This window comes from Anastrepha obliqua, chromosome 1 (assembly GCF_027943255.1).
Source record: "Anastrepha obliqua isolate idAnaObli1 chromosome 1, idAnaObli1_1.0, whole genome shotgun sequence".
In the NCBI taxonomy this organism is placed as follows: Eukaryota; Metazoa; Arthropoda; class Insecta; order Diptera; family Tephritidae; genus Anastrepha; species Anastrepha obliqua.
The window spans coordinates 117839624-117866666 of NC_072892.1; the positions used below are offsets into that span (position 1 = coordinate 117839624).

Consider the following 27043-nt stretch of genomic DNA (forward strand, 5'->3'; position numbering starts at 1 on the left):
TGATGATTTGCTGCTTTATTTATTTGAGGTAGTTCAAGTGAACATTTTTTTAATTTTTGTGATTTTTCTGCCAACAATTTAATGAGCTGTTCGTAAAATTTGTAAATTGTAACTGATTTTGCATTCATGTACATTTTTTTATATTCTCCTCTTTGAGAGAGATTTCTCGGAAATTAAGCTCCTGGCAAGTTATTGGGTAATCTTTACATGAACAGACTTATTCACTACACCATAATGTGTCAAATTTGTTTTTTGGAAATTTGCAACACGGAATTGTGAAAGTATTTGGTCAAGACAAATAAAATGTTCAAAAGTTCTCTTTTTCATTTAGGTTGCTGAGGGTATAATTATTTTTTTCTCTTTCCTTGGTCACTCCACTCGGAACCATAGGTCCTCGACAAGTCTTGCGTTGGTTTTGTTAATCTATTCGCCTGCCGCTACCAGTCCTAAGTAGTGGGAATGCCCAGCTGTCGTTGCTTAGGAACAACGCCTTCTAACTGTTTAGAGCGCCATCTGCGTTTTATAGTTTTTTGTCAGAAGGATCGCACAGATGCTTGAGGACTTCGCAAAATTTGGTGTGTCTGCGCTATTACCGCGATTGCCCGCTTCCTCTTGCTGGCGCCACTGATGCAATGTGTAACTGTGTCTTTTTCTTTCTCTTTTTGTTTTTTGCGTGTTTTACCAGCCACAATACAAGTAATGCGCTTAAGGATTGGAAGGATAACGTTTGTATTATTATATATACCACTATTAACTATTATTATTATAAATACCTTTTAAGTTCAAAAAACTGCATCTGGCTTTAAATATTATGCATATTTCGTACCTAACAATTTTATCAGTGGGTAAGTTTTTCCTATGTTGAAATATAAATGTTTATATATTCTTTCTGCACTTTGTTCTATATTCGCTTTTACATTGTGCTTGTGGCCATACATGTATATGCAAGTGCCTATGTAATAAGTAATAGTAAAAGAGTAACGTGATGGATTTTGTTTTCAACACAGTTCCCCTCCACAGTAACAATTTCCACTTGTACATCCATTATAAGTTCCACATGGATGTACTTCCCCGTCAATTCCAATTGCTCAAAATGTCGTACCACTTCCAAAATGAATCATGAACTCTGTCACCAATACACGCACCAAGGATGTACGGTTTATTTGAAATGCCATCACAGGAACTATTCCAGGCGTAAGCAATCAGTTACAAAATTGCCACCGACACGTTAGCACGAACTTGGGCGCCGTGATGACTGCTACAAAATAAAAATACATAAATTTCCAAAACAAATATTCATTCAACTATTCAAAATAATAATTTTGTAAAATAAATTGCAAAAGTTCCATAAAAAATTTGTTAAAATCGTTGCAATAAAACGCCACTACATCAATTAGACGACTTGAGCAATTGAAGTATACATTCAGGCGCACTTTCCTTTTCACGCACACCCACTCACCTGCCAGTGCTTGTGGCCAGCCAAGGTGGACACCGAAAAGATTGCCACATATTCTGAGGCGTGCGGCTGTATATTGAATCGTCTGTGCTAGTGCAGTTTTTATATGTCAACGATGTTTTTCGTTTGCGATCGTTTATTCGGTTGGCAATGAATACGCGCCTTAGCACTTAAGTGGAAGTTGAACCGCAAGTTTCGTGCAAGAACAACCTTAAACTGTAACCGAACGTTATATAACGCGGACGAAAATTGAAAAGAACTTATACTCGACTTAAAGACAACGAACGAATGCCTACCGTTTTGATGCGAGCGTTTCGTGAATCGAGAACTGTTCGAGCACATGTGCGGGCTACATTTTAAAACGCGAAATAGTCCGTCTCAAAAGACGTCCCTGCGCTGGGGCGATAGCTGCGGTTTTCAGTAAAAGAAATATTTGTGAGCATTTTTTGTTAACAAAAAACAAAAAAAAAAAAAAAATCACGCTTCAAGCGTATCAAAGCACTAATTATATAAGTAGTAAAAGCATTCCAAAAAATAAAAAAAGTTTCGAAATTAAAAGTAAGCAGTCATCAAACTATAAATTTGAAGCGTTTCAACTAGAAAGGTGTGATATAGTTTTACAAATATTTATTAAAAATGTGTGTTGCATAATTTTTGATTAGAACGCAAATTCATTCGAATCAGTTGTTATCTGTAGAAGTCGCTTGAATCATTAATCAAAAAGCAAACAACATGCACGAAAGAACTTCCTACTCTTTTGCATAGCTTTTCTTGTTTTTTTGAATTTGTTTGCCTTTGTTTGCAATAGAGAAATGCAAATGCTCATTTTCTCTCTATTATTGGCGCTCACGCACTTCGACTCATTTCGATTACCACTTTCCAATTGTATCTAGCTGCCTAGAAGTATGCTTCGATAAAATGGAATTGTGTTGTGCGCTTATTTAGTTGTGTTTGTGAGCGCCTTTCGCTACGAGTTCCAATAAAAACATTTGTGAATGAATTTATTTGCTTATTTGAGTCTGCGTATTCTCTTTATTCTCTCACTCTATCTTTCTTTCTTTCTCTTTTGTGTACTTGTAACTCAATTTTCGCATACATTTTATGGACGACACTTTTCCAAAAGCGATTGTCGGCAAGAACGGAGTCACTAGATATTGAAAAACACATAATTATTGTAACAAATTATACTCATGCTTTACTTCTTTGCTAGAAATTTATTCACTCAAGCGGTGATTAATAAAATATTTTGTGCACATTAATTTCCATAGAGAACACATAAATATCCATTGTGCTGACCCTTAATTAAAATATAGCTTTAACCTTAAGTTGTTCGGAAAATTAAGCAACCTTGGACCCTATCGATTGAGTTTGGTAGACTCGTCGGGAAGAATTTATGAATCTCTTTTACGATTTTTCTCAATTTGATTACTGTCAATGGGCAGCAAACTGAGATGCCCCCCAAGTTCTTCTTCATTTGGTAATGTATCCATGTCCTTCAGAGGGCATCTGGACCATCTAGGCGCCATAGGGCGTCACGTTTTTTCGGATGAAAGGCAACTAGGAACTCTTACATGCCTTCAAAATTGATTCAAAAATGTCTTTCAGTCATCCACAAGCATCGCTGCCATCTAAATGAGCCTTAAGCCTCAAATACAGCCTGACTATCTGTTATAATTTCTATTTATTATGGATCTATTTTTACGTTTTTGAAAATATTCGTATGAAAGGTTTAATTTATGAAACTTCCGGTTGGATATTTTCTCAGCGGACACCGTAGCTGAATGGGTTAGTGTGTGACTACCATTCGGAAGTGCACAGGTTCCAAATCCCGGGAACGAAACACGAGTGATAGAAATAGTTTCTTTCAAATAGCATCCGCTCCTCGGCAGACAATGGCAAACCTCCGAGTGTAATTATGCTTTTTCATGGCTCCTTATAAAAACTAACAAGCAAACTGCAAACTGTAGGTCCCTCCATTTATGGAACAATATCAAGACACATACCACAAATATTACAAGGAGCTTGTCCAAGCATCCAGAAAGGATTTAAGCGCTAATTATATAAATATGTGATCTTGGCACACTTTTCTAGATACTAGGTACTGTTTGAATCTATGAAGATCCTTTTTCCGAATCTACGGTCCTTCGCCATTTTTGGTCTGTTTTTATCATCCTGCCCTCTCAAAAATATCTTACAGAAAGATAATTTTAAAAGCATAATATCTGAAACTGATCTAGGCACAATGAGCTATGGAACCACCTTAGTCGAATGTGGATATTCGTAGAATATCGGTAGAAATTCAGAGTTTATGGGTTCAATCTCATATTTGGCAATAATTTTTTCCCCAAAACACCAGCTTCATGGTGGGCAAAGGCAAACATTCTAGTACATTTCTCCAAATGAGAGAGTCTAATACAACCATCTGTCATGCAGAGGTGTCAACTGTAGAGTATTCCATTTATGATATAACTTAATATCAAGACGACCACTTTCTTAAAGAAATATCCAAGTGAGTGAGCAGTGTCCATAGAGTATGGGTAGGCTACGCGTAATATACACGTATTTTGTAATTTTTATTAATTTTTCAGACAACAAGTAGATGGAGGAAATCAAAAACAAACAAAAAAGATCGCCGTGGAAATCTGTAATGCACTTTCTTTATGTATAGAAAACATCTACAGATAACTAGATAACTTATTTGAGATGCCTTAAAGACATTTTAAAAATTATCAAACAAAGTGTGACCGCACTCCTGTCTCGGTTTCCTCGTCGCGTGTGAACTCTCATGAACACATTTAATAACATTAACCTTGAAATCCACCAGGGAATATTTCTTGGCGAGCTGCTTTGGACTGAGTAGACAATTGAGTAGTAAAATCTTCTCTCGACGAACGAGGTCCACAATTTATAAGTGCCTCATCATATCCGTTATAAAGTAAGACATGGAAGCTTGGATGAGAATAACATTCGTTGAGTTGGCCCTTCGTGCACTCAAGCGAAATACTGTGGAAGATGGAAAATTAAATGAGCTTCGCAGGGACAAATGTAGCATGGTGCAGTGAATAAAGATGTAGTGGCTCCATTAGGACATGTCGTAAGATTACTTAAGCCATAAGAGCGTTCGGTGTTTTAGCTGCTGGTTATATCGCAAGAAGTTAAAGATGTTATTTACTTTGGAAAAATCCAGATGTGTCTAATTGACGTCCGTGAGCGCTAGAAGAAGCATCTTTGCAATTACTGTGTCAATCAAAATGAAGAAGAAGAAAAGCAAAGATTCATGCCACGCTCTATCAAATTTGAGAATGAATCAAGACAATAAGTGGGACCTTGTTTGTAAATATATCATCTTTGCTTTGTAATATGGACAGAAATATTTCAGCTCATAAACAGAAAGCCATGGATTCAACTCTCTTTATCAACGTGACACAAAAAAAAAAAATAATAAAATAAAATATACTGAAAATTCTCTAAGCGCATTGCTGTAAAAATATTGGCTTAAAAGTCAGTGCCTTTGGTGGGTTGTATAAAAATGTACTTGTGGGACCATCTTAATAGCAAATAGCGAATAGCAAATTTTGATAAAAAAAAACTCGGTGTAAGCCTGTCAATTACTGCAAATATCTCTTAATTGTAGCTGGAGCTGTTGTAATAACTATATAAAATTTCATGAAACCTGGTTCTCCAAAGGGTCGGAAGTTGTCTGTTGTTCTACTGCTGATTCAATTTGTTACAACCCATTTCTCAGCCGCCGTAGTCGAATGGCTTGGCATGAGACTACCATTCATTGTTCTTTGGGTTCAAAACCTATTTTGAACACGGCAACACTAAAATGATAGAAATGTTTTCTTTAATAGCAGTCGCCATCGGCAGAAAATGGCAAACCTCCGAGTGTATTTCTGCCATGAAAAAGCTCCTCATAAAAAAACATTTGTCATTTAGAGACGAAATAAAACTGTAGGCCCCTCGATTTATGGAATAAAATCAAGACACGCACACCCTAAATTGGGGGAGGAACTCGGCCAAACAACCACCGAAGGATTTAAAAAAAACCGTCTCATTTACAGTGGCAGTGTGAAAGTCTAGCGCCGTAAGTTTGTAGAGCAAAAATCGCGGTGTACCTATACAACTCTCTTCATCTGAATTAATGAGTTAACAATCTCAGAGAACAGTCAGTAAGTGCGCGATCAGAGCTAGACTCTGATCAGGTACTTTGGATAGACCGAATCGAGAATTTATTCATTCATGCGAAATGAACGACTTCGAATAGTTAGGTAGCACGATAGAAAGAATGCAGAAGTGGTGACATCCGCGAACTGCTATATTACTCTCAGTGAATTTGACAGAATTAGCTGATTTGGTGGCATAATAATATAATATTTGTATTCAGTTTATTGTTGTATTGCTTTTCGTTTTTATTGCTATTCACTAGCGAATTTCTCCTACAACTCTATTCTCTTTCTTGTTTATACATTGTTACGACACGACTGGAATTGCTCTCGCGGTTATCGCAATCTTATAATTTATTGTTCTTCGTTAGGTAGAGCAGACGCGTACGTAGAGATCACTTGCTATAGTGAAATATAATCGAGTGGGTTTAAGCCATTTTTCGTAAGCTAACATATATGTATATGTCTTCCTTTAATTGCTAGTGGAGCATAGAGCGTTATGGAGGTACCGGTCGAGTGGAGTTGGCCGTCTGCCATCGGCCCCGTTCTCGGTTGGTGGATAAGAGAACGTTCGGCAGATATGCATGCTAGGTGGAGAATAAAGTACCACTCCCGGACCAAAACGGGCAACACCTGCATGGAGGATAGGCGTTCTACCCACCTACTTATTCGAATCTAAATTGCTAACGAATGGTTCCTATGCCAGGTACATATTTAGTTACTAGAATCAAAACGCCGCTTTTCCCCAAAACATAACTGTGCGTGTTCTGAGACTTTTTATTGTACAGTGATTTCCAGTCCAAAAGTAACCTTTTATGGAGAAAAATAAGATATATTATCATTCTGAATCACCCGGAAGATTTATAACTTTTGCAAATGGAGTCATACTTGTGAGACTACGGCAGAGACAGCTCCAGTATACAAATACATAAATAATGTAGCGCGCAAAGGTCTAAATAAAGATTTCCACCACTCAAAATATTTTTTTTATTTAGTAAAAAAGTTGTTAAACAAAATTGGATGATCAATTTTGCGCTACCTTTTACAAGGACTTCTTAATGTGTATAAGGAAATTTCTAAGAGAAGAAGCCGTCGATTGTGGAATGTGGTTTGTCCAAAGAACGACTAGCAATGGACAAATCTGGGTTACCTTCAACACTTTCAGCTACAACAGCAATATTTTCGACTGTTCTTGGGCGACGTGCACGGGTTTTATTCTTCACATCACTAACTTGTCCCAACAGCTCGAATTTTTTCACCAATTTCTGTATTGCGGTCCGACAAGGAGTTTTACGAACCGCCTCTTCTAAATTTTTACCATTTTTATAGTGAATTTTAATAATTTCACTGCCTTGTTTAAGCGTGTATCGTTCCATTTTTATTAATGGCGTAGTTTCTACTTGTCATATATCAAAAAATCTCAGCTTCAAAAGTGACATCTACTGAAATAGCGGGCTATTCAAATAACACCTGTTATTGGAAAACCCTTTACACACATACATAACTATGTACAGTTCGGTTCACTTGATTAAAGGCAATCATAATTGGATTGCGTCTCAAAACGTTGAAACTTTAGTAAGGCCACCATATTCACCAGATCTTAAGGAAACCATGTGGATGGCTTGTTCGTGGGGTTTATGAGAATGGCCAACAATCTGAAGACAAATGTGCTTTGATTCGAATCATTAAAACGGTCTGGTCTGAAATTTCATTAGGCTATCTGGGGAATTTGAACAAATCCATTTATCAACGTGTTTACGAAGTAATTTATAAACAAGGTGGCAGCACAAACTATTAAGCTTTAAATAAGAAAAGTAAAAAAAAAAAATCCTGTATTTATTACTATTTTTCCTTATGTGGGTAGTGTCTCTATTCAAGTGAACCAATAAATCAAGCGCAGTATTACAGCTGATGAAGTTTTACTGCTGCGAAGTACCGTTAGATGGAATAATATTTTCATGCATGTTTATTTTAGAGTAAAGGACGATCTTCACTGGAGGTATCGGAAAACCTTGGACCTTTAATAACCAGTTTCTTCCATAAAAACTATTACCTCTAATCAAGTGAACCGGACTGTATGCGAAAACTTGATAAAGTGTATATAAACAAAATTTATAAATACATATAAATTTATGCATCACCACATTCAATGTACACATTGTTACATATTTCTTTGTTTAAATAATAATCTAATACCAATTTATCATTTTATTTAAATTAGTGCTCCGATTGGCCATGTTGCACTTACTGACAACAACATAAGATCAAACTGCAACTAAGCAAGGATAAGGTCATCACTCAGTCGTAAGCATTAGCTGTCTAACCTGCAACTAAAATAAGACAAAGTTTCGATTAAAATACTAATTTGGAGATAATACACGTTTCAAGGCAGCGCAACTAACTACAAACATGATTAATATCGCTGGGGTTGTGAGCATTGTGCTCTTCTATTTGTTGATTCTAATCGTGGGCATTTGGGCGGGACGTAAGAAAGCGGCCGGCAATGATTCTGAGGAGGAGGTGATGCTAGCAGGACGCTCCATTGGTCTTTTTGTTGGCATATTCACAATGACCGGTGAGTATACGTAGAGTGAGAGGCGACCCAGCGTTGGAGGTCAATTTGACATTGAAATTATTATATGTTTACATTTTATATTCTTCACAGCAACTTGGGTCGGGGGTGGCTATATAAATGGTACAGCAGAGGCCATCTACACATCGGGCTTGGTGTGGTGTCAGGCGCCATTTGGTTATGCCTTAAGTTTGGTTTTCGGTAAGTTTAATCGTTGTGACGCATTGTAGAGTGCTCTTTTTATATGTGTGTATGTGTGCTTTGGTAAACTATTTAAACCATTTATTTGCAGGTGGTATTTTCTTTGCAAATCCCATGCGTAAACAGGGTTACATCACCATGCTGGATCCGTTGCAGGACTCTTTTGGCGAACGCATGGGTGGTTTACTTTTCTTGCCAGCACTCTGTGGTGAGGTATTCTGGGCTGCTGGAATTTTAGCTGCTTTGGGTATGACTTTACCACATTTTGAATAATTTCAAATCGGCTTAACTAAAGTGTGCAATTTTTTGTAGGCGCTACATTGTCCGTCATCATTGATATGGACCATCGCACTTCGGTGATACTTTCTTCTTGTATTGCCATTTTCTACACACTTTTCGGCGGCTTGTACTCCGTTGCCTACACCGATGTAATACAATTGTTTTGCATCTTTATTGGCCTATGGATGTGTATACCCTTTGCATGGGCCAACGATCATGTGAAAAGTTTGTCATCGATGGAGGTTGACTGGATTGGTCATGTAGACCCAACGAAGCAGTGGTTTTACATAGACTATGGATTGTTACTGATCTTTGGCGGTATACCTTGGCAGGTGTATTTTCAACGCGTGCTATCGAGTAAGACAGCTGGCCGCGCTCAATTGCTGTCATATGTTGCAGCCGCAGGTTGCATCTTAATGGCGATCCCACCGGTACTCATTGGCGCTATTGCCAAAGCCACAGGTAAATTTAGTACGCTTATTTGAGTAGTAATTTGAGTACAGTTAGAGAATTTTTAAAATGGAGAAGTTGCAGTTGCGGCCCGTTTCTCTATCAAAACATGCAAAAGACATTCGCACTAAAAGCTGTCAACTGGACAGTTATTTGACGGATGACGCAGTAAATCCAAAAATCTGCGGTTACAGCAGCTCAAATCCTTACCTGTGGCAGGTGCTGCCTCCTGGTGGCGAATCGATGATTCAAATTCTCGTATGAGTGGTCGGTCAAATAAACCCTATCGTTTTGTGTGTTTACGAATTGCTTAAATTGAAAAATTTTCTCGTCAGAAAACACAATATTCGGAAATTGACCGCTTTCGGTCATGCGAAGTAGCTCCTTCGCTCTCTCAAGTCTGACTTGTTGCTGCTTTGGTGTGAGATCATGCACCTTTTGGATCTTATAAGGCTTGAATTTGAGATCATTTTTCAGTATGCGATGGATGCTATGTTGGCTTTTGATGTCCACCTCCATGACAGTTCCCGATGCTACCAGAAACACTGTAACGAGTAATGGTGCGATAAACAAAAACTCTATTTACTTTAAGGTGCTCGAGCTCACGAACAATCGCTGGTTGTGATTTTACAGCCAAATATAATGCAATCACGCAATTACGTTTGAAATCCATTACTGATTTTCTTTTTTCGCGTTTGCTCTAGACAAAATGTTTCCGGCAGGGTATTAATTATGGTATAATATTTAATATAATGATTAGTATTGTAATAGAAGTAGCTTTAAATCTATTTACCTTTTTCTGAGTATGTAAATGCAATGTCAATAGTAATTATGTCTCACCTCTTTCTTTCTCGTTTAGCATGGAATGAAACCGAATACGTTGGCCCCTATCCACTGACCGTCGAGCAGACAAGCATGATTCTACCCATGGTATTGCAGTATCTTACCCCCGACTTTGTATCCTTTTTTGGTCTTGGCGCCGTATCAGCTGCTGTCATGTCCTCGGCGGACTCATCGGTGCTCTCGGCCGCCTCCATGTTTGCACGCAATGTTTACAAGTTGATTTTCCGTCAGAAAGCTTCCGAAATGGAAATTATTTGGGTGATGCGTGTTGCAATTATAATCGTGGGCATACTTTCAACTATAATGGCGCTTACAATTCCCTCCATCTATGGTCTTTGGTAAGAGGCGGACAGAAAAGTCAAAACGTATTAATTTAGCACACTTTCTATCGCCTACATTAATTATAGGTCAATGTGTTCGGATTTGGTGTATGTAATATTGTTCCCGCAACTTTTGATGGTCGTACATTTTAAGAAGCACTGTAATACCTATGGCAGTCTCGCTGCCTACATAGTAGCGCTCTTTATTCGTTTGTCGGGCGGCGAAGCATTGCTTGGTTTGCCGCCACTCATACATTTCCCCGGCTACGATGCGGAGACACAAACACAGTTATTCCCCTTCCGCACCACGGCCATGCTAATGAGTCTGATTACACTGATAGGAGTTTCCTGGTGGACAAAGTAAGCGTAAAGATCCAAGTGAATCAAATACATACATACACACGTATGCATGCATAAATTTTAGCATTTACATGGTGTTTGTATTTTCAGAATGATGTTTGAATCGGGCAAACTTCCGCCGGGTTACGATTATTTCCGTTGTGTAGTAAATATTCCTGAAGATGTACAAAGGGTGGGAGAGCCGTCAGAAGCTGGAGAGCAGGTAAGTTTTTGAATGATTTCGTTGAATTTGTTTCACTCTAACAGAGAGGTTACAAAAAAATTTCTTACTAAAAAAAAATATTTAAAAGAGAGAGGGAAAATCACAAGTTCATCAATTGAGTAAAAAACTTAAAAAAAAAAATGAAAAAAAATCTTTACTTGATTGTCATTGCCAAGAGCTCATGTACCAAAACTCCCAAACGAAATTTACTATGACAAAACGTAATTACATCAAATTTAAATCTTATGGAATCAAACAGATTTTGCTGATGGGAAGTTTCATTCGCGAGTTTTCGTACATGAGTTGATTCTTGTTTTTTGTTTTTTTTTTGGACGTTCTCTGATGTTATTCAGGTTACGGGTATCTAAACCCCTTTATACATATCGCACTTGTTACGTTAAAGCGTAACAACTCAAAATCTGAACATTTTTAGTAGAGACGAAAAACTGTTTCCGTAAATATTAATAATATAGGTATTACAAGGGAAAAAATATGTAATTGCACGAAAATATTATTAAAAACAATATAACGGTTGTTTCATTCTTATTTGTTTAGTAGTTGCGCTAAAATAACAAATTTTTGAGTGGTTACTCTTTTCCTTTTCTTTTTGAGTTGTTACGCTTTAACGTAACAAGTGCGATATGTATATAATTCGCGCTATTTCAATGAAACACGCACCGATTTGACGGAAGTCAAATATTGCGAATGTCTACTGGCAGTAGAAAAGACTCATGTCGATTGAATTGTGTAAATTTTTGTATTTTTGTATTGTGTAAATTGATCGACAAAAATTTACTCTACTGTGATTGGTTATCTGAATTGGAAACAGCTGTGTCAGTTTGTTCACGTTTTTACGGAATTTGATTTACTTTTTATGACTTTGGAATAAAATTGGTTTAGTGCTGAGAGTGCAGATGAAAGTGGTAGTTTAATGGAGTTGGCGAAATGTATGTAGAAGGAAATTAAGAGATGCATCTAATCCAATTTCAATTTCCTTTCCTGGTGGATCTATGCAAGCTTCATATTTTAAAAATCTCACTACGATTTCTTTCAGAGATGTTAGAACATTCGAAACGTTTGACCATCCACCAGCTGCATGAACTTCGGCCCGATTTTGAGACAACTTCTCCTTGGTCTTGTTCTTCAAATCCGTCCAAACCTACGTTCAAAATGCCATACTGTTTCATTTATTAAATCTCAATTAGAATATTTTACCTTAAACTACTTTTTCCATGTTCTCACTTGTGGTCGCAAGCTCTGTTTAGCTCTGTTGCCATGGATTACCACCTTGTTTTTGCTTGCGCCTTAGCACAGCTTCCTTTCTCTAAATCTTTATGAAATATGGCATGAATGCATGAATTGTATTATATATACCATACGTTTGGTGAAAAGTGGTAGATATTGGAAAAGCACCGCCGATATAAACTGAAATTTCCAGATTACTTTTCTCTAGAGCCACAAAAGCTAAGATAATGAAATTTGATACAGTTACACAAATTGCTTATACCTGTTTTATGGTTTTCGTAGGAAAAGAGAGCGTAGCACCTCTCATAAAAACTGAAATCTTCATATAGCTTTTCTCTGGGTACGCGAACTCTGAAGACTTTCACCCTAATTTAAGAGTGTTTTCCCCGCGGTCAAGGCTATGGATTACCTTGGAATAAGGCCAGATGGCTATGGAGTTAGGATTGACCTCGTAAGGACAAACGGACAATGAATTCTCAACCTCAAAAACATATACAATATTTTTTTTAATATTTTCGGTAAATATTCTGTGTTTGAAGATGAACTGACTTTCAATTTTACACCGCAAATACAAATGGATAATGAATTCGGAACCATCAACCTCACAACCGTTATATCAATTTTTTGAAAATTTTCTGGTGAATTTTCTAGATAGGACCTTCAAAACAAGTTTGTTTTTAATTTTTTAGGCAGTTAGAGGCTGATTTCACCTCTTAAAGGAAACTAGAAATTTTCGTACTTTCCGGGATGTATTATCGTTGATTAAAACTACAAAAAAAATGCCATTCCGAGTTTGAATACAGGGTTGGCCATATTAAACTGACCCATTGAGTAACCCTATAACTTTTTACTGTAATTTGAAATCTAAGGTTTACGTCAACAAGCCAAAGACACTAGGCGCACTTAAGGCCAATATCCGACGGGAAATAGCCGCCATATCGGCCGAGACGCTGGCCAAAACTATGGAAAACGCCGAAAAACGGGCACATTACGCTATACGAGCTAAGGGCGACCACTTGCGCGATATCATATTCAAAAAGTGATGTAAACGAATCTCCTTGAACTAAATTAAATGTTTTTCACAATGAAACACAAAAAAATGTTTCTTTTTCCATATTTTTTTAATAATCACATGGGTCAGTTTAATATGGCCAACCCTGTATATAGAATTTTTTATTTTTAAAGTTTTTCTGAATTTTGGGCTTTGATATAATAAAAAAAGCTGAAATTTGGGCCTAGACAATCTCTTCCAAAATCATTTACGAGCATTTTAAGAAAAAAGTTATTAAAATCGGTCAATAATTGCCTTCCCTAGGATTTCTGAACAACATTTGTCGAAAAATCCCCTTAAAAATTCACTAACTTTGTCACATTGTATAGTTCAATTGAAGTTGGATAAAATCTACTACCCTCAGTGAGCATTGATGTGAAATGATGAAATTTTCGAACACGGGCTATTTTTTATTGTAAAAATACATTTTTAATGTATAAACGAGTTTTTCAGTTGAGGTTAGGACGCAGTCAAAGCTAGTGAATCGATAATAGAAAATCGCTCATTTTCAATTTTAAATATACACCGGCAAGTTTTTATGAGAAACAAGATTTTCAATTCAGCATATAGAAAAATATCTGGAAACTGTATAAATATTTATTCTCGAAGCTTTCAAATTAGTATTTGATAGTTGGTATTTTAATTAAAAAATCAAATTACTAAATTTGTTCATATCTGCAACTTTATACAATTCTTCTTCATGCTCTCTTCTTATCCACACATTTGAAATTGTAAATGTTTTATTAAAATATCTAAATTTTTAGCTTTCTGTTATGGCTGGCCCATTGGCACGTTCCTATGGTGCCGCCACCATGGCTGGCAAAGATGAGCGTAACGGACGTATTAATCCAGCGCTCGAGTCCGACGATGATCTACCCGTTGCCGAGGCGAAACGCATGAATCAGCAGACAGCGCAGGCGCAAGTGCAGAAAATGTTGAGCAAGGCAGCGGGCAAAGGTGGCAGCGGTAGTGAGAGTAGCAGCATCGGCGGCGGAGGGGGTGGCGTAGGTGTCGGAAGCAATTTAAGCGGACAAGGTGTGGCTGTGCCAACTGCTGAGCATGATAATACTGCCTTCTAAGTAAATATTTAATCATGACACATACATACGCATACACACACATACACACATAATAACACACATGCATACGTATATAAGGTACGTACGGACATACAGAGAAAATACTTGTGCAAAATTATAAATTCAAAATTGTATACCAAAATAAAGAGCATTGCCAGGTTAGCATTGTAAGAAAAATGTTTGACAAAGGAGTTGAAGATTTAATAACTTCTCAACTGATTTTAAGGTTCCAAAAAAAAAACTATGCAAAAATTTATTGGCAAAATCTCTACGGGTAACCAACTACTACGAGCACTATACAAAAGGTACACACACACACGCTTGCACAGACATATTTCAAGTAAATATACAAACGAAAATAGACTTAGAGGAGTGCTCGCCAAGCAGTTGGATAAGTACGTAAAAGTGATGGTATTTAAATTAAGCTTATGAATTAAACATATCAACGCATGAAAGAAAATGCAAATAAACAAAGCAAAACTTTACTAATTATATATATTATGTACGGTTATAAACTATTTTCGTGTAGTGTTGCCAGTGTTGTAAACTTTTTTTGTTCGATGTGTTTTTCAGCTACTGAGTATGTAAAACCATGTTTGTTGTAATAACTTTAAAAGTAATCTAATGTTGAACATTTCACTTAAAATTAAAATTAAACTACAGAATAGTCTAAACAAAGAAAACTAAACTAATTTGGAATTTAGCGCTTGCTTGCAACAGATCTTTATGTTGTTACAACAAGTAAATCTGCACATAACACTCACATACTTACATACATATACATACATAAATAGTATTCGCACTTGTTATTGTTGGCTTAAATTGTGACTAACAAATACTAGATACATACTATACTTATATGTATATGTATTGTACATATACTACTATTCCACGTGTCCTAAGTAGTTGTATTTTATTGAATACAATGATGTAGAGGGGAATGTTAAGGGTATTTTAGGAGCTCAGGTGCTAAACATGGGTAGATGCATACGTATACATGCATATCGCGCGTTTGCTGGAAGAACGCAATATTACAACAAAAAAAATATAGCTTTAGTTAAATATGTGTAAGTGATCCTGGTTATTCATGGTGAAAAAATTTTTAGAGGTGTACTACCTAGCAGACCGCTATTTGGCTCTGAGCGAATTTGACAGATATGCCGACGTCATTCGTTTTGTGTTTCACTAAGCTAAAGCTAAGTTTTGTAAAAGTTTAGTGCAGTTTACTTTTGTGTTTCACAAAATTTAGCTTTAGCTTAGCGAAACACAAAACGAATGACGTAGAATCCAAAGTTCCCCTAAACATTTTTTTCACCATACCTAACGAGCAAACCTGGTATCTATCATTCTGGATGGTTACTTACTTTCTGTTATGTAAAAAATTCAAAACTTAATGAAATAATTGGGAAAAGAATATGCCTTTTTTGCTTAGTTGTGGTATGGTATAAAATTGGAGACCTCAAAGCCGTTTCTCTTGATTTTTCTGTTTTTTAGTTATGCCGATTTTCCATCAAACAAGCGATATGTAAATAATGCGTTACTAAATATACGGCATTTATTGTTTTTGTTGCTCTAGTTAAATTATACAAAGTAGGAATTTAAAAGTTATCTTGGTATTGTCTATGGTAAAACAAAGTAATTTCATTTAATGAAGTTAAAAAAGTGCTTAGTATACTTTACAAAAAACGCACTAAATTTCAAACATTATTATTTTATGCTTAGAACAGTGTGAATTATAGATGTTTGTGTAATTTTTAAAAACGAAAATAAATGCATATATATACATATATATTAGAAATTAATGGCCATTAAACAATAAAGACAAACATATCAGTGCATACAAATGAGCACACACACGCATTTGCTTGGGAAATGCATACCTAATACGAATGTAAGACATACATATGGATACCCTCGTATATCCTAGATAATACAAATGTGCACTAAACTTATCTGTGGTGTAACAAAAACTCTTACCTAAACATATCAAATGCATTTCCATGGAATGAGTTTAACAAATAAGTACCTACCAGTATGTTAACAAGTTAGAGAATGTAGATGAATTAAAAAAAAAGATTTTTTTCTTTGAAACTACAAAACCGTATATGTTTATTTGAATTTGAGAGATAAATATCATTATGAATTTTGAGAAAAAAAAACAATATTATTTACTCTTCTCTCCGTAATGGATAAAGCGCAAAACCCTGACCATCCAGCTTTGTTAATTCTGCGAAGTATGCGAGTAAAACATTTTTCGATACGGCAGAGTTCAACTTTATGGGGTTATACACAGTTTAAATTCGTATTATGTTATCTTTTAACTGGAAAACTCCTCTCAAAAAAGTCGTTTTGCGGTGACCACTACATATATCTCTGAACTGGATCCTCTGAACTTAAAAAACCAAACAGATTTCGTTAAGTAATGTTAAATCTAGTAATTAATCGAAAGAATAAGCAAAATAATTTTTTTTGACAAAATGGCGGTTTCTCAAAAATTAAATTGCTTATAAAAAAAAATTTATCAGTGAGAAAAAATCTTTGATTAATTACTAAAAAATATATTTAAGAAGCTCGTGTTAAAACTTGAGACTAATCGGTTGAGCCGTTGTCGAGTTATGTTGGTCACCGACTTTGAAAGCACCATTTTGAGGAAAACGCGTTTAAAATTTGAAAATCACTTTCAAGCACTCTGAAATGCCTTTTCAAAATTGCGTGTAACCTCGAAAATATTCACCGGACCTATATTAAATTTTCTGTGTGTATTCTTAAATATATGTACATTAAGAAAAGGAAAAAAAAAAAAAACCAATTTTTTTGAAAATTCTAACTGTATATAACCCCTTAAGTACATACATACATATATGTTTGCATAAATATGTACTCGTAGGCAAGTCAATTCCTGCCAAATAATCCATCTTTCAAAACTGAACTGTTACTCCACTTAAATCACAAAAAAAAAAAGAAGCGACAGTAAAAGTTGGTTACCGCTGGCTATCGAAGAGTAATGCGGCTAATGTGTGCTGAACACTCAAGCAGTTCAATACAATGTATAGCTGCTCCCAGTGAAACTGATAAACACACATATGAACCAATTATATATAAAAATAGCTTTTCAAAAGTCCCCGAATTAATGAGAAACTCTCCAGCGAGGAAAAATTTGATTAAAACCACATTTTACAAATATCTTGGCTGATTTAAATATCCCACAAAAAGCGAATATAAACGCAAACTTCAGCTCAGTGCTTACTCTCTTCAACAAACAACTAGAAGTTGAGCAGCGGTACTTCACGAATGATAGATTACAAGACTGTGACATCGCTGAGAATATTTCTGATAGTGGCGGAACAAGTGAGCAGGCAAGAAAGGGAAAGGCGGTGTACGATAAATTCGCTCATAACAATAAAAATGAAAAACAATACAACAATAAAATTAATACAAATATCATATTATTGCATCAGCAAATCAACTGATTCTGTCCAGTTCACTGAGAGCGAGATGTCGTCATAATGTGGATTCTCTCCATCGCAGCGGAACTTAATGGCAGATTAGCGCCTGGTCTAAGCCAAACATCTGAAAATGATGTAGATCGGCACTATAACTGATCACTTGCGCATTAGCTACAGGATGAGATTTTATGAAAATATCGATAACTATCTATAACATTGCCCGGTACCAACATCGAATATGTCTGCTTGGCGGAGTTCAGCGATTTTTTTTGCTTTATTTTATTCAGAAAACACACATAATGGTTTAAATTTAAGCAAAAAAAAAAAAAAAAACAACGGATAATTTTCTCTCCACGACTCAATATAATGGAAATGTCGCTACTGAGAAAATTAAATAGGCCACTGTGATGGATTTTTTGAATTTTAATGAAATTAAAGCTAAATTACGCGAGGTAATTTGACGAAGGATTTTAGATTCTCAAGTCTAAATACATCTTCAGTCATAGGTGTAGGCTGTATTTGTATATGTATGTCCATAAAAGCGCTTCAGGTACTCGGGTATCGGCAGTGCGAGGAGTTCGATACTCGCTTGAAATTCATTCATTGCTTAACATAAATATAATATAAGGCCTCTTTTTTTCGCCAAGACTTAGCAAGAATAGATGAAGCAAATGAACATACATATGTTGGAAACGTGGGAAGAGAGCTACCTTAAATTACATGTGCTGGTAAGGTAGTGCAGTCTAATGAGCTATAGTCATATTCGCTAGCAGAGAATCTTACTCGATAACTTTTTTGTTGCTTTCGTATGCAAATTTTTCGGCAAGTTATTCGAGCATAGAGAGAGCGAGCGGGGAAATGGCAAATAGAGGAGGCCTATTATTTGTTCTCTGTAACTACAGTGAGGACTTTAAGCATAAAATTTGGATAAGAATTTATGGCACGAATATTTTATTTCGAGATTACCTAACTCACTCCGCACAACGAAGTTACACATTTCAGTTAACCCCAAACGAATTTCGTATTATTTATACAGCAAAAAGTTCAAAGCAAATGAGATAGTTGGTATGTAATTGTATTGAAGTGAGACTACAAACTCAACTCTGTCATGTGTCCTTCCATTATATCCTATGAAATACAAACCATTTGAGAAACGCTTTTTGGTACGAAAACGTCAGTAAATCAAAAAATTCTAAGAATGGAATTAAGCAAAAAATTAAATAGTATAAACGAATAAAAAAAAATCAATAATAGTAATAGAAAAAAGAAATCGAAGTAGAAAGTAAAAAAAAGGCCTACATGCAAATGTAAGTGAAAATCTACACATAAACACACAATTTACCTAACTGTCTATTAGACGAATGCATATCATTACGCTGAAAAGTTTGAAGAAATACAAATTCATAGAAAATGTTAGCCGAGACAAATATATTTGACCTACAAATTGAAAACGAATACATATCATTTTGATGTAAATTGTTAGATTAAATTTAAATATACAATATATAAGATACTATTTAGTGAATTAAAATTGATATTAATGAATTAAAAGAGTCATAATGCTTACTAATATACATACATACATACATTGGCTCATTAAGTATTCCTTGTCATCAAATGAACCAAATCAAATCCGCTGAAAAAACCAAAGTTTTTAGGGATGAAGTAGGCTGTGCCCTGCAAAACTAAGGAAAAAACAAATTGAAATATGCACGAATGGGCTGTACTTGTTGAAAATAAAAATAAAATTCAAAAAATATCATTAAATATTTCTTAAACTATTTTAAGTTGAATTTATTTTACACACCAGGTTTGTTCATGTAAACATTATCCAGTAACTCGCCAGTAACTTAATTTTCGAGAATTCCCTCTCAAAGAGAAAAATACCAAAAAAAGTATATGAACGCAAAACCAATTACAATTTGCAAGTTTTACGAACAGCTGATAATATTGTTGGCAGAAAAATCACAAAAATTCAAAAAAATGTAAATAAAATTATAGATAAAATTATTAAATAAAAAAAAATAAAGAAAATAAAGTGATTGGGCAGCACATGATTTTATTTGGTCCACTATAATTTGTTCCATATCATCATCGTTGTCAGATGAAGAACAGTGCATTAGCAATTATATTATTGTGGCAATCATAGCTTTCTTCATATTTCCCCCGCTTTCGTCTGCGCATGTATGTACATACATATATACATGTATTGCCTAATTAATTAATAACCAAGAAGTACAAGCATAAAACACAAGAGATACCTTCAATGCTTTCGATTTGTTTTCGGAAACTGCAGCAACAGTGGCTGGAGGCTGTGGTTCAGAAGTACACATCTACCTCTATATCATCTGCCGATTCCTATTTAATATAATACTTCATATAAGCTTTACAAATTTGATCTAAAATATATTTACTTACATTCCTCATTTTAATCACCATTTGCGATCAGCTGTTTATATCACTTGCAAATTCTTACAAGTACCAATTTATCCAGTAAAACCTGCAACTTCCCCTCAATATGAAATGTCATTTTGCTCTCTCCCTTTCCCCTAGTTTGCAAGTTTTTTGAATACATGGACACCAAAACATGAAAACTTGTAACAATTGGTACAAATTATTTGCTTCATGAATATATTTAATCTCAAATTTTGAGACTGTTCAAATACATATTTTTGTGTTAAAAAATGCTCACTTAATTCAATGGCATAGAATTTGTGCAAATGTATGGTGTCGATTCAGCAGCCAAGTGGTAGTTTTTAAAATGCCGCTCTGAATTTATGGGCGTGGCACAATGCTCTTGTAGGCCATTGGTCGAAAATGTCAATAAAATCAGGAAATCGTGCAGTCTGACCGACATCCATTGTTCAGGAATTGAAGCTTAGCCAGAAAAAGATATCCAAGTCGGCTAATCTCAACTATGTTAGGAAATAAAGCAAAAGAGCTCTCAGAACTTTTTATTTCGCCTAATGTACAAATATAAAAATAAATAAATAATTGCCGCGCACACTTCTGTTAGTTGTTTGCCCGAGCTCCTAGCCCTATTTGTGGAGACCTACAGTTTGAAGGTGACTTCGTACGGCGAATGGTTTCTTATGAGAAGCTTCATGACGAAAATGCACTCGGAGGTTTGCCATTGCCATTCGAGGGCCAATCTCCGATGCACAGAGTTTTGAACCTGCGCACTTCCGAGTGATACTGACGCACCACCAATCCATTCGGCTAAGGCGGCCGTACCCATAAAAAGATTCATATTCCAAACTTAAAATTATTATTTTTTATTTCTTAAAAAAGCTATTCAAAAACAAAATTGGATGATTAATTTTGCGCCACCTTGTATTAATTTAGGCGATGACATTCGATTGCCGAAAATTATAAAAAAAAATATATTTGTCATTAAATTATTTTAACAAGCTATATGAGGATAGAATTGTGTACATATATATATATTATATTTAGCATGTACCGTTATGTGCTTGTAGACAAATATATTTCGTTAGTATCTACATACAACTACAGCTCACAAAAATAAAGACTTAAAAAATCCATAGCTTCATTAAAAAGTCTTAATTAAAAAAAACGTAGACTCTATACATATCAGATAATGACCAAAAAAACCTAATTTTAAAAATAAATTACATAAAAAATGTATTGATCGATAAATTGATAACTGATCAAAAATGACATTGGTCCCAAATTACACGACAATTTCCCCGCTAACGCATGTTACATGTGATTCTAAGGAGAAGGGGAAATGGTTAGAGTACTGGTCTGGCACTCCCCAAGTAGCACTAAAGCGCCGTTTTGCTAGAAGAAATACATACTCACATATCAATTACATATCTATTATAATTTAACAGTAGTTACAAAATAAGAGGCTATTGAATGTTATTTATTGTTATTTATTTACATACATGCATAAACCAAAAGCAACATATACATACATATATAAATATGTATAAAAATAGAGAAAGCATATACTTATTGTATATTTATACTTATATGTATATGGGTATATATATACTTACATAACTTTAAGTGTTAAAAAATAAGATATCAAACTATAAGCGAACCCCCGCACTATACCTATGCTTGTCGGGAAGCAACAACTACGTCTCGCACATAACCTATACATTTATACATGCATATGTATGCATGTAAAAATAATAGTGTCTGTATATACTTACATATAATATAATATATACACACACATTTAAGGCAGCATGGATTTCATAGACCTAATTAAATATTAAATTACGTATAAAAGACATTGAACAAGGTTAGGAGGATGTGATGTTGACTGTTGTTTTTGAAATATATGTAGGTAAATGAAAAAAAAAACACATATTAAAGTTCTAAAATAAAATCACAAAGCAAAATTGAAAAAGATGCAATATATTTAATTGAAATGTACTCTCAATTAAAGTTTTTCGGTGTTAAATTTTGAATTTATTGGCATTTTTCCACCTACTTATTACAAATATAACCCCGAGAAAAATACTTTGTTGAAAATTATTGTATTAAAATCTTAAAATAGTAAAAAAAAAATATTTCGAAAATCTGAATGTGGTTTTTTTACCTAATACTTTGCTATAATATCCAATGAATTCAATAACAATTTGTTTAGCAAGAAGTTCAATTAATTGAGGCTCTCAGTGCGTAGTGTGGATCAGTAGTTGGCTAAAGCCAGAAAAATATTTCTTAGCAAAGATGTTACACTCATTTATACATTCTTTAAACTAGCTACATATATACATACATACAATAGGCGTCTTCGTTTCGACAAGCGTTAGCAAGGGACGAATAGATGAAGCAACTGGTATAAATAAACATCTCTGGGCAGCGCTGGAACAGAACTTTCTAAAATTACATTTGTTTGGTAGCACTTAATGAGTATTAGTAAGACGGGGTTCATACAAGGCAACATTACTTACTTCAACTCGTTACTTGTGATGGTCGTGCACTCTCAACATCGTTTTTATCAATGCCGTTGTTGACTTTAGACTTACAACAGACAATTCAATTGTGTGAACACGACGGGCAACACTAAAAGACAATCCGCAATGTTGAAGCCACGAAAGTCTGCCTCCCTGTGTGAACGGGGTCTAATGAAGTTCTATTGAAAGAAAGTTGGCAGCATTGAAAATAATGAGTTATACCAGTTTTATGATGAGAGGAATACCAGGTTGCACCTTCCGGATTCGTTGTGTCGTCAGGCTCCAGGAGCAAAGGAAGGGAAATTATCTGTTTGTGAAGAGGAAGGTAGGAAGAGTAGGCGAAAGCAATCGAAACTACCAATATACACATTAAATTATGCACACACAAGACAGTTTCTTGCCATGGCGTCATCCGTATAAAAACGCAAAAAAACTCATTTCGATTCATTTGTGCTTTCACAATTTAACACACGGCACTTCGATTTCATCAGTCAAAAATCTTTAAATCTCAATACTCGTATAAGCACTGAATATTTGAAAATATGTAAGCTTTTTTCTTTTTTTTGTACTGGAAAGGAGCTTGACGGCAGACTTGTCAAAATCACGAAAAATAAAGTAACTGTTTTGGGAAGACGCCACCTAGAAGCGAATCTTCCTCAAAAACTTTATTGTTGTTTTTGCATGTAAATTTTTGGTTGTTGTTGTGTTGTGAAAGCGCAACAAACTAATTTTATTTATTTTTCAAGCATTCCATTCTTCTACTTTCTTTGCCTTGACAGTTGTAATTAAAAAAAAAAAGGTTGTTGTTGCTAGAATGCCACCACTTTGAATAAATTTGCCTTGGCAGAACCCAAACATAGCGAACAGAGAAGTGGCGAATCGAAGGCGCCTAATATAAGACAAGGAAATGAATAGAAGCAAAGGACCATAAAGGCAAATAAAAATCCCCTTCCGTTTCTCTAACAAAACTTACATAAGAATTTTCACAAAAAAAATTCCAATTGGAAACAATTTGGTTTTCGTGGTTTGATTTGCCGTCTTTGATAGAGTTGCGTTGTTAGGTAGGAAGACAGTAATGCCAGACTCACACGTAGGACAAAACAAGAAGCTTTTGCAATGCAGCTACAAGTGTCGCTAAAGAATTTTATAATATTTTGAATGTACTTACATATCGCACCCTAAATACAAAAGGGTCACAACTCAAAATGTACTTCTGCTCAAATATGAACGAGACGTTATCAATAAAACGGTCCGCGGATGACATATGGCAAAAATAAATTTTTTGTTTTTTGGTAGGACTGTTATAAGCTTACATAGCAAATTCCAGCGTGATATGTCAAATAGTTTGTTTTCTGTGCTACTGTGAACAAGTCAAGCTCGAGTGTGGAAAATTTTGAGTTGTGCCCCTTTTGTATTTAGGGTGCGATATGTATATGTGCAGTCACTACTTTTTTTTGGCTCACTCGAATAGTTTTATTTCCCGAGTAATGGTACCTGTAGTTTTCTTTTTCTTTACTTTTAATTTTTTTCGTTTACTTCAAGAAGTCAAAAAACATGATTTTAAACTGACTGCTAAAACGAAAGCATAATGAAAATATTATATATACATTAGTAATTAAATTACAAAACTTACTTACATCTACCTAAACTAAAATATGTAGTTCAATAGTGCAGAAAAGCATTTCTTTGAAACTGAAATGAAAATTCAGGGAAATAAGAATTGGAGATCTCATTAAAATCCCGAAGAGCACGTTGCATAGGAGCATATTTTTTATAGAATTTATTTAATTAGAAAGGAAGAGCGTTACGAAGGATTCTGGGAGATGTACGAAAATTGATACTTTGAAGTAGATGTGGACACCTTAATAACATTAGGAATAAACGAGAGAGTAAGAATTGATCTTCCACTTTTTAAAGACTTTAACTAAGTTCATTAATATCAAAGTGATGTCTAAGATGGGATAGAATATGAAAATTATACTGATCTTAGTACAAATTTCAGAGACACCTTTCAGGCACGTTCGATCCTGTCAAATAAAAATGTATGGAATGTCCTCCAAATAAACGCGGCATATTTCAACCGAGAGCGAACGAATACAGTAAACAGCAATTTCAGTATGTAAGTTATGAAATAAATTCCCCTCTCACATTCATGCTGCTTCTATAGCTCGTCGAATCAATAACTAATACTTCAAAACTATAGGCATATGAGTTGGAGATATCCTCCGCACTCTCTAAGTGCTTAATACGCTGTGGTATGTTTACCAAACGGTACCATTTTAGCTGTGAGCGCATATTGCTTTTCCTTAAAGAGCTCGCTCGTTATGAATAAGCTGATTTGCTAATTTATCTACCACGGAGTGACCCAAATGAAATGCAGACTCTTCTATTGTGTAGAACTTTTATGAATACATATACAACATATGTATGTATGTACATTAGCAGTAATACGACACATGTTTACCAGTAGGTATCTAGTAATCAGTGCTTTATACATTTCATAGAGCTTCTCTTTCAAAGGCCTCTCTTTAGGATCATATTAGATTTTAAAACAGCAGATTTGAAATGATAAACACATACATACATATATGTATGCATACGAGTACATTTCTGTGGGCTCTGTTTTTAGCGATAGCACATCATCTTTTCCGTTTTTGAAAATAATCTCAAGTGTATCATTCTACTATGCAAACATTAGACTGAGGAGAACGAGACCTATTTGTACCAGGTTTCTATTTATAACTACTTGTCGGAGCATTTAACTTTGTTTTTTCCGGTTTCGCTTCTTGTTCCAGAGTAAGGCTAAAAATGAGAGATGTTAGTGTTAAAAAAATTAACTATGTTAGTGTTGATACTCGTACTTGATGCTTTCGCCGAGTAGCGAATGTTAATGTGAATGAATATGTTAATGTAACCTACAACTTTGCCTCCAGCCCAATTAGCGGAAAGAGAACATTTTCGATGTACAAACAAAATACATTCAGCTGCTACAAAAAGTCTTTATTTCAATGGTATAAAATAAAATAAATAAATAAAAAATATTAATAATAAAATATTTATAAATAACTTAAAAAAATATAATAAAATAAAATAGAAAAAATAAAAAAAAAATAAAGTGAAGTATTAGGAACACAACACAAATAAAGATTTATGATAATCATTTGTATATAAGCAATAAATATGTGTATAAATAAAAAAAAAATTAAAAACACACATTCATATATATATGTATATATAGAGGTGTGTGTAAAAAGTATTACTCAACATTGAGGTGAATGAAATAAATGCGCATGATTGAAAACTAAAAACCACCAATAGTTATTTAATCATTTAAGTTCTGTATGCTGTTAATCCATATATTTAATAATTAACTAAATGCAAGTCCTCATTTTAGTTCCTACAAACAATAAAATGAAGTTTTTTGGTATTAACGTCTCTACTTTCGGCGAATTTTTACCATTTACTTTCGATAAGTTTTATTAAAAAAAAAAAAAAACAAATAAACTAAATATAAAAAATAATAAAATAACAAAAATGCATACAGATGTAAATGAGAGTAGAAAAATATATTATTTAACTGTGTTGCGCCACAAAGGACGAAACATAAATACATATCAATGTTAAATATATAGACAAAAGAAAAATGCAAGGAAAAATATTATTTAAGTATACATATAGACATGTAACAAAATACAACAAAATGTATTTAATAAACGATAAAAAAAAACGTAAAGAATTTTTTATTTAAAAAGTTATATAAGCGGGATCTGCTAACTTTGAACTTTCATAACGGCCATCGTTCTCCTCCTTCAGATTCGATTCTTTATGAGGTTTGCACTTCGACCGCATGGTCTTTTGCGCCCTTCTCCTCCTTTAGAAATAAAAGCTAGCCTACGAATACTCAGGTCAGGTTTGTTATTATTACTTGAATTCTCCTTACCGCATAAGCGACTCCTTTTACTCTTCAATCGCCACTACTCCATCTCGCTCGAACAGCCATGTTTTATCATTCTTCATACGCTATTTCGAAAATCCCGTGGTCCCAGTACAATAGACATAGTTCTGGCTACTCCATGCGATTCAATTTGCCGCCATTCTCGTAGCTGTATTCATTGGTCATTGGACGATCGACACGCACGCGGAAAAGCTAGGTTTACCATTTAACCTCCATTGCAGAAACTCTAGGGACCTTTCAGAGAAGGAGACTGTTGAGCACTTTTTCAGTAAATGTCCTGATTTGGAAGCCAGACGATTTAGGTAACTGGGTGCTTCTTTCGTGGACATCTTGCGACAGTGTGCCAACCTAAGTCCCATCAATTTTCTCCATTACATCCACAGCTGTGCCTGGTTGTAGATATCTGTCTGTTGAAGGTCTCATAGTGGTATCAAAGCGTCGCTTGAGTGCTACTTGGGGTGTGCCAGTGTGATACTTCAACCAT

General features: G+C 34.9%; 1 protein-coding gene across 1 annotated transcript; it reads left to right on the forward strand.

Annotated features, from left to right (window-relative positions):
* Positions 1-1920: 1920 nt before the first annotated feature.
* On the forward strand, positions 1921-14691 carry LOC129252362 (high-affinity choline transporter 1). The gene is made up of 9 exons (XM_054890922.1): positions 1921-2060; positions 7844-8197; positions 8288-8395; positions 8487-8642; positions 8708-9136; positions 9984-10305; positions 10375-10647; positions 10738-10849; positions 13910-14691. The coding sequence occupies exons 2-9, from the start codon at positions 8032-8034 to the stop codon at positions 14222-14224; spliced, it is 1881 nt and encodes a 626-aa protein (XP_054746897.1). The 5' UTR covers positions 1921-2060; positions 7844-8031; the 3' UTR covers positions 14225-14691.
* The last annotated feature ends 12352 nt before the right edge of the window (positions 14692-27043 follow it).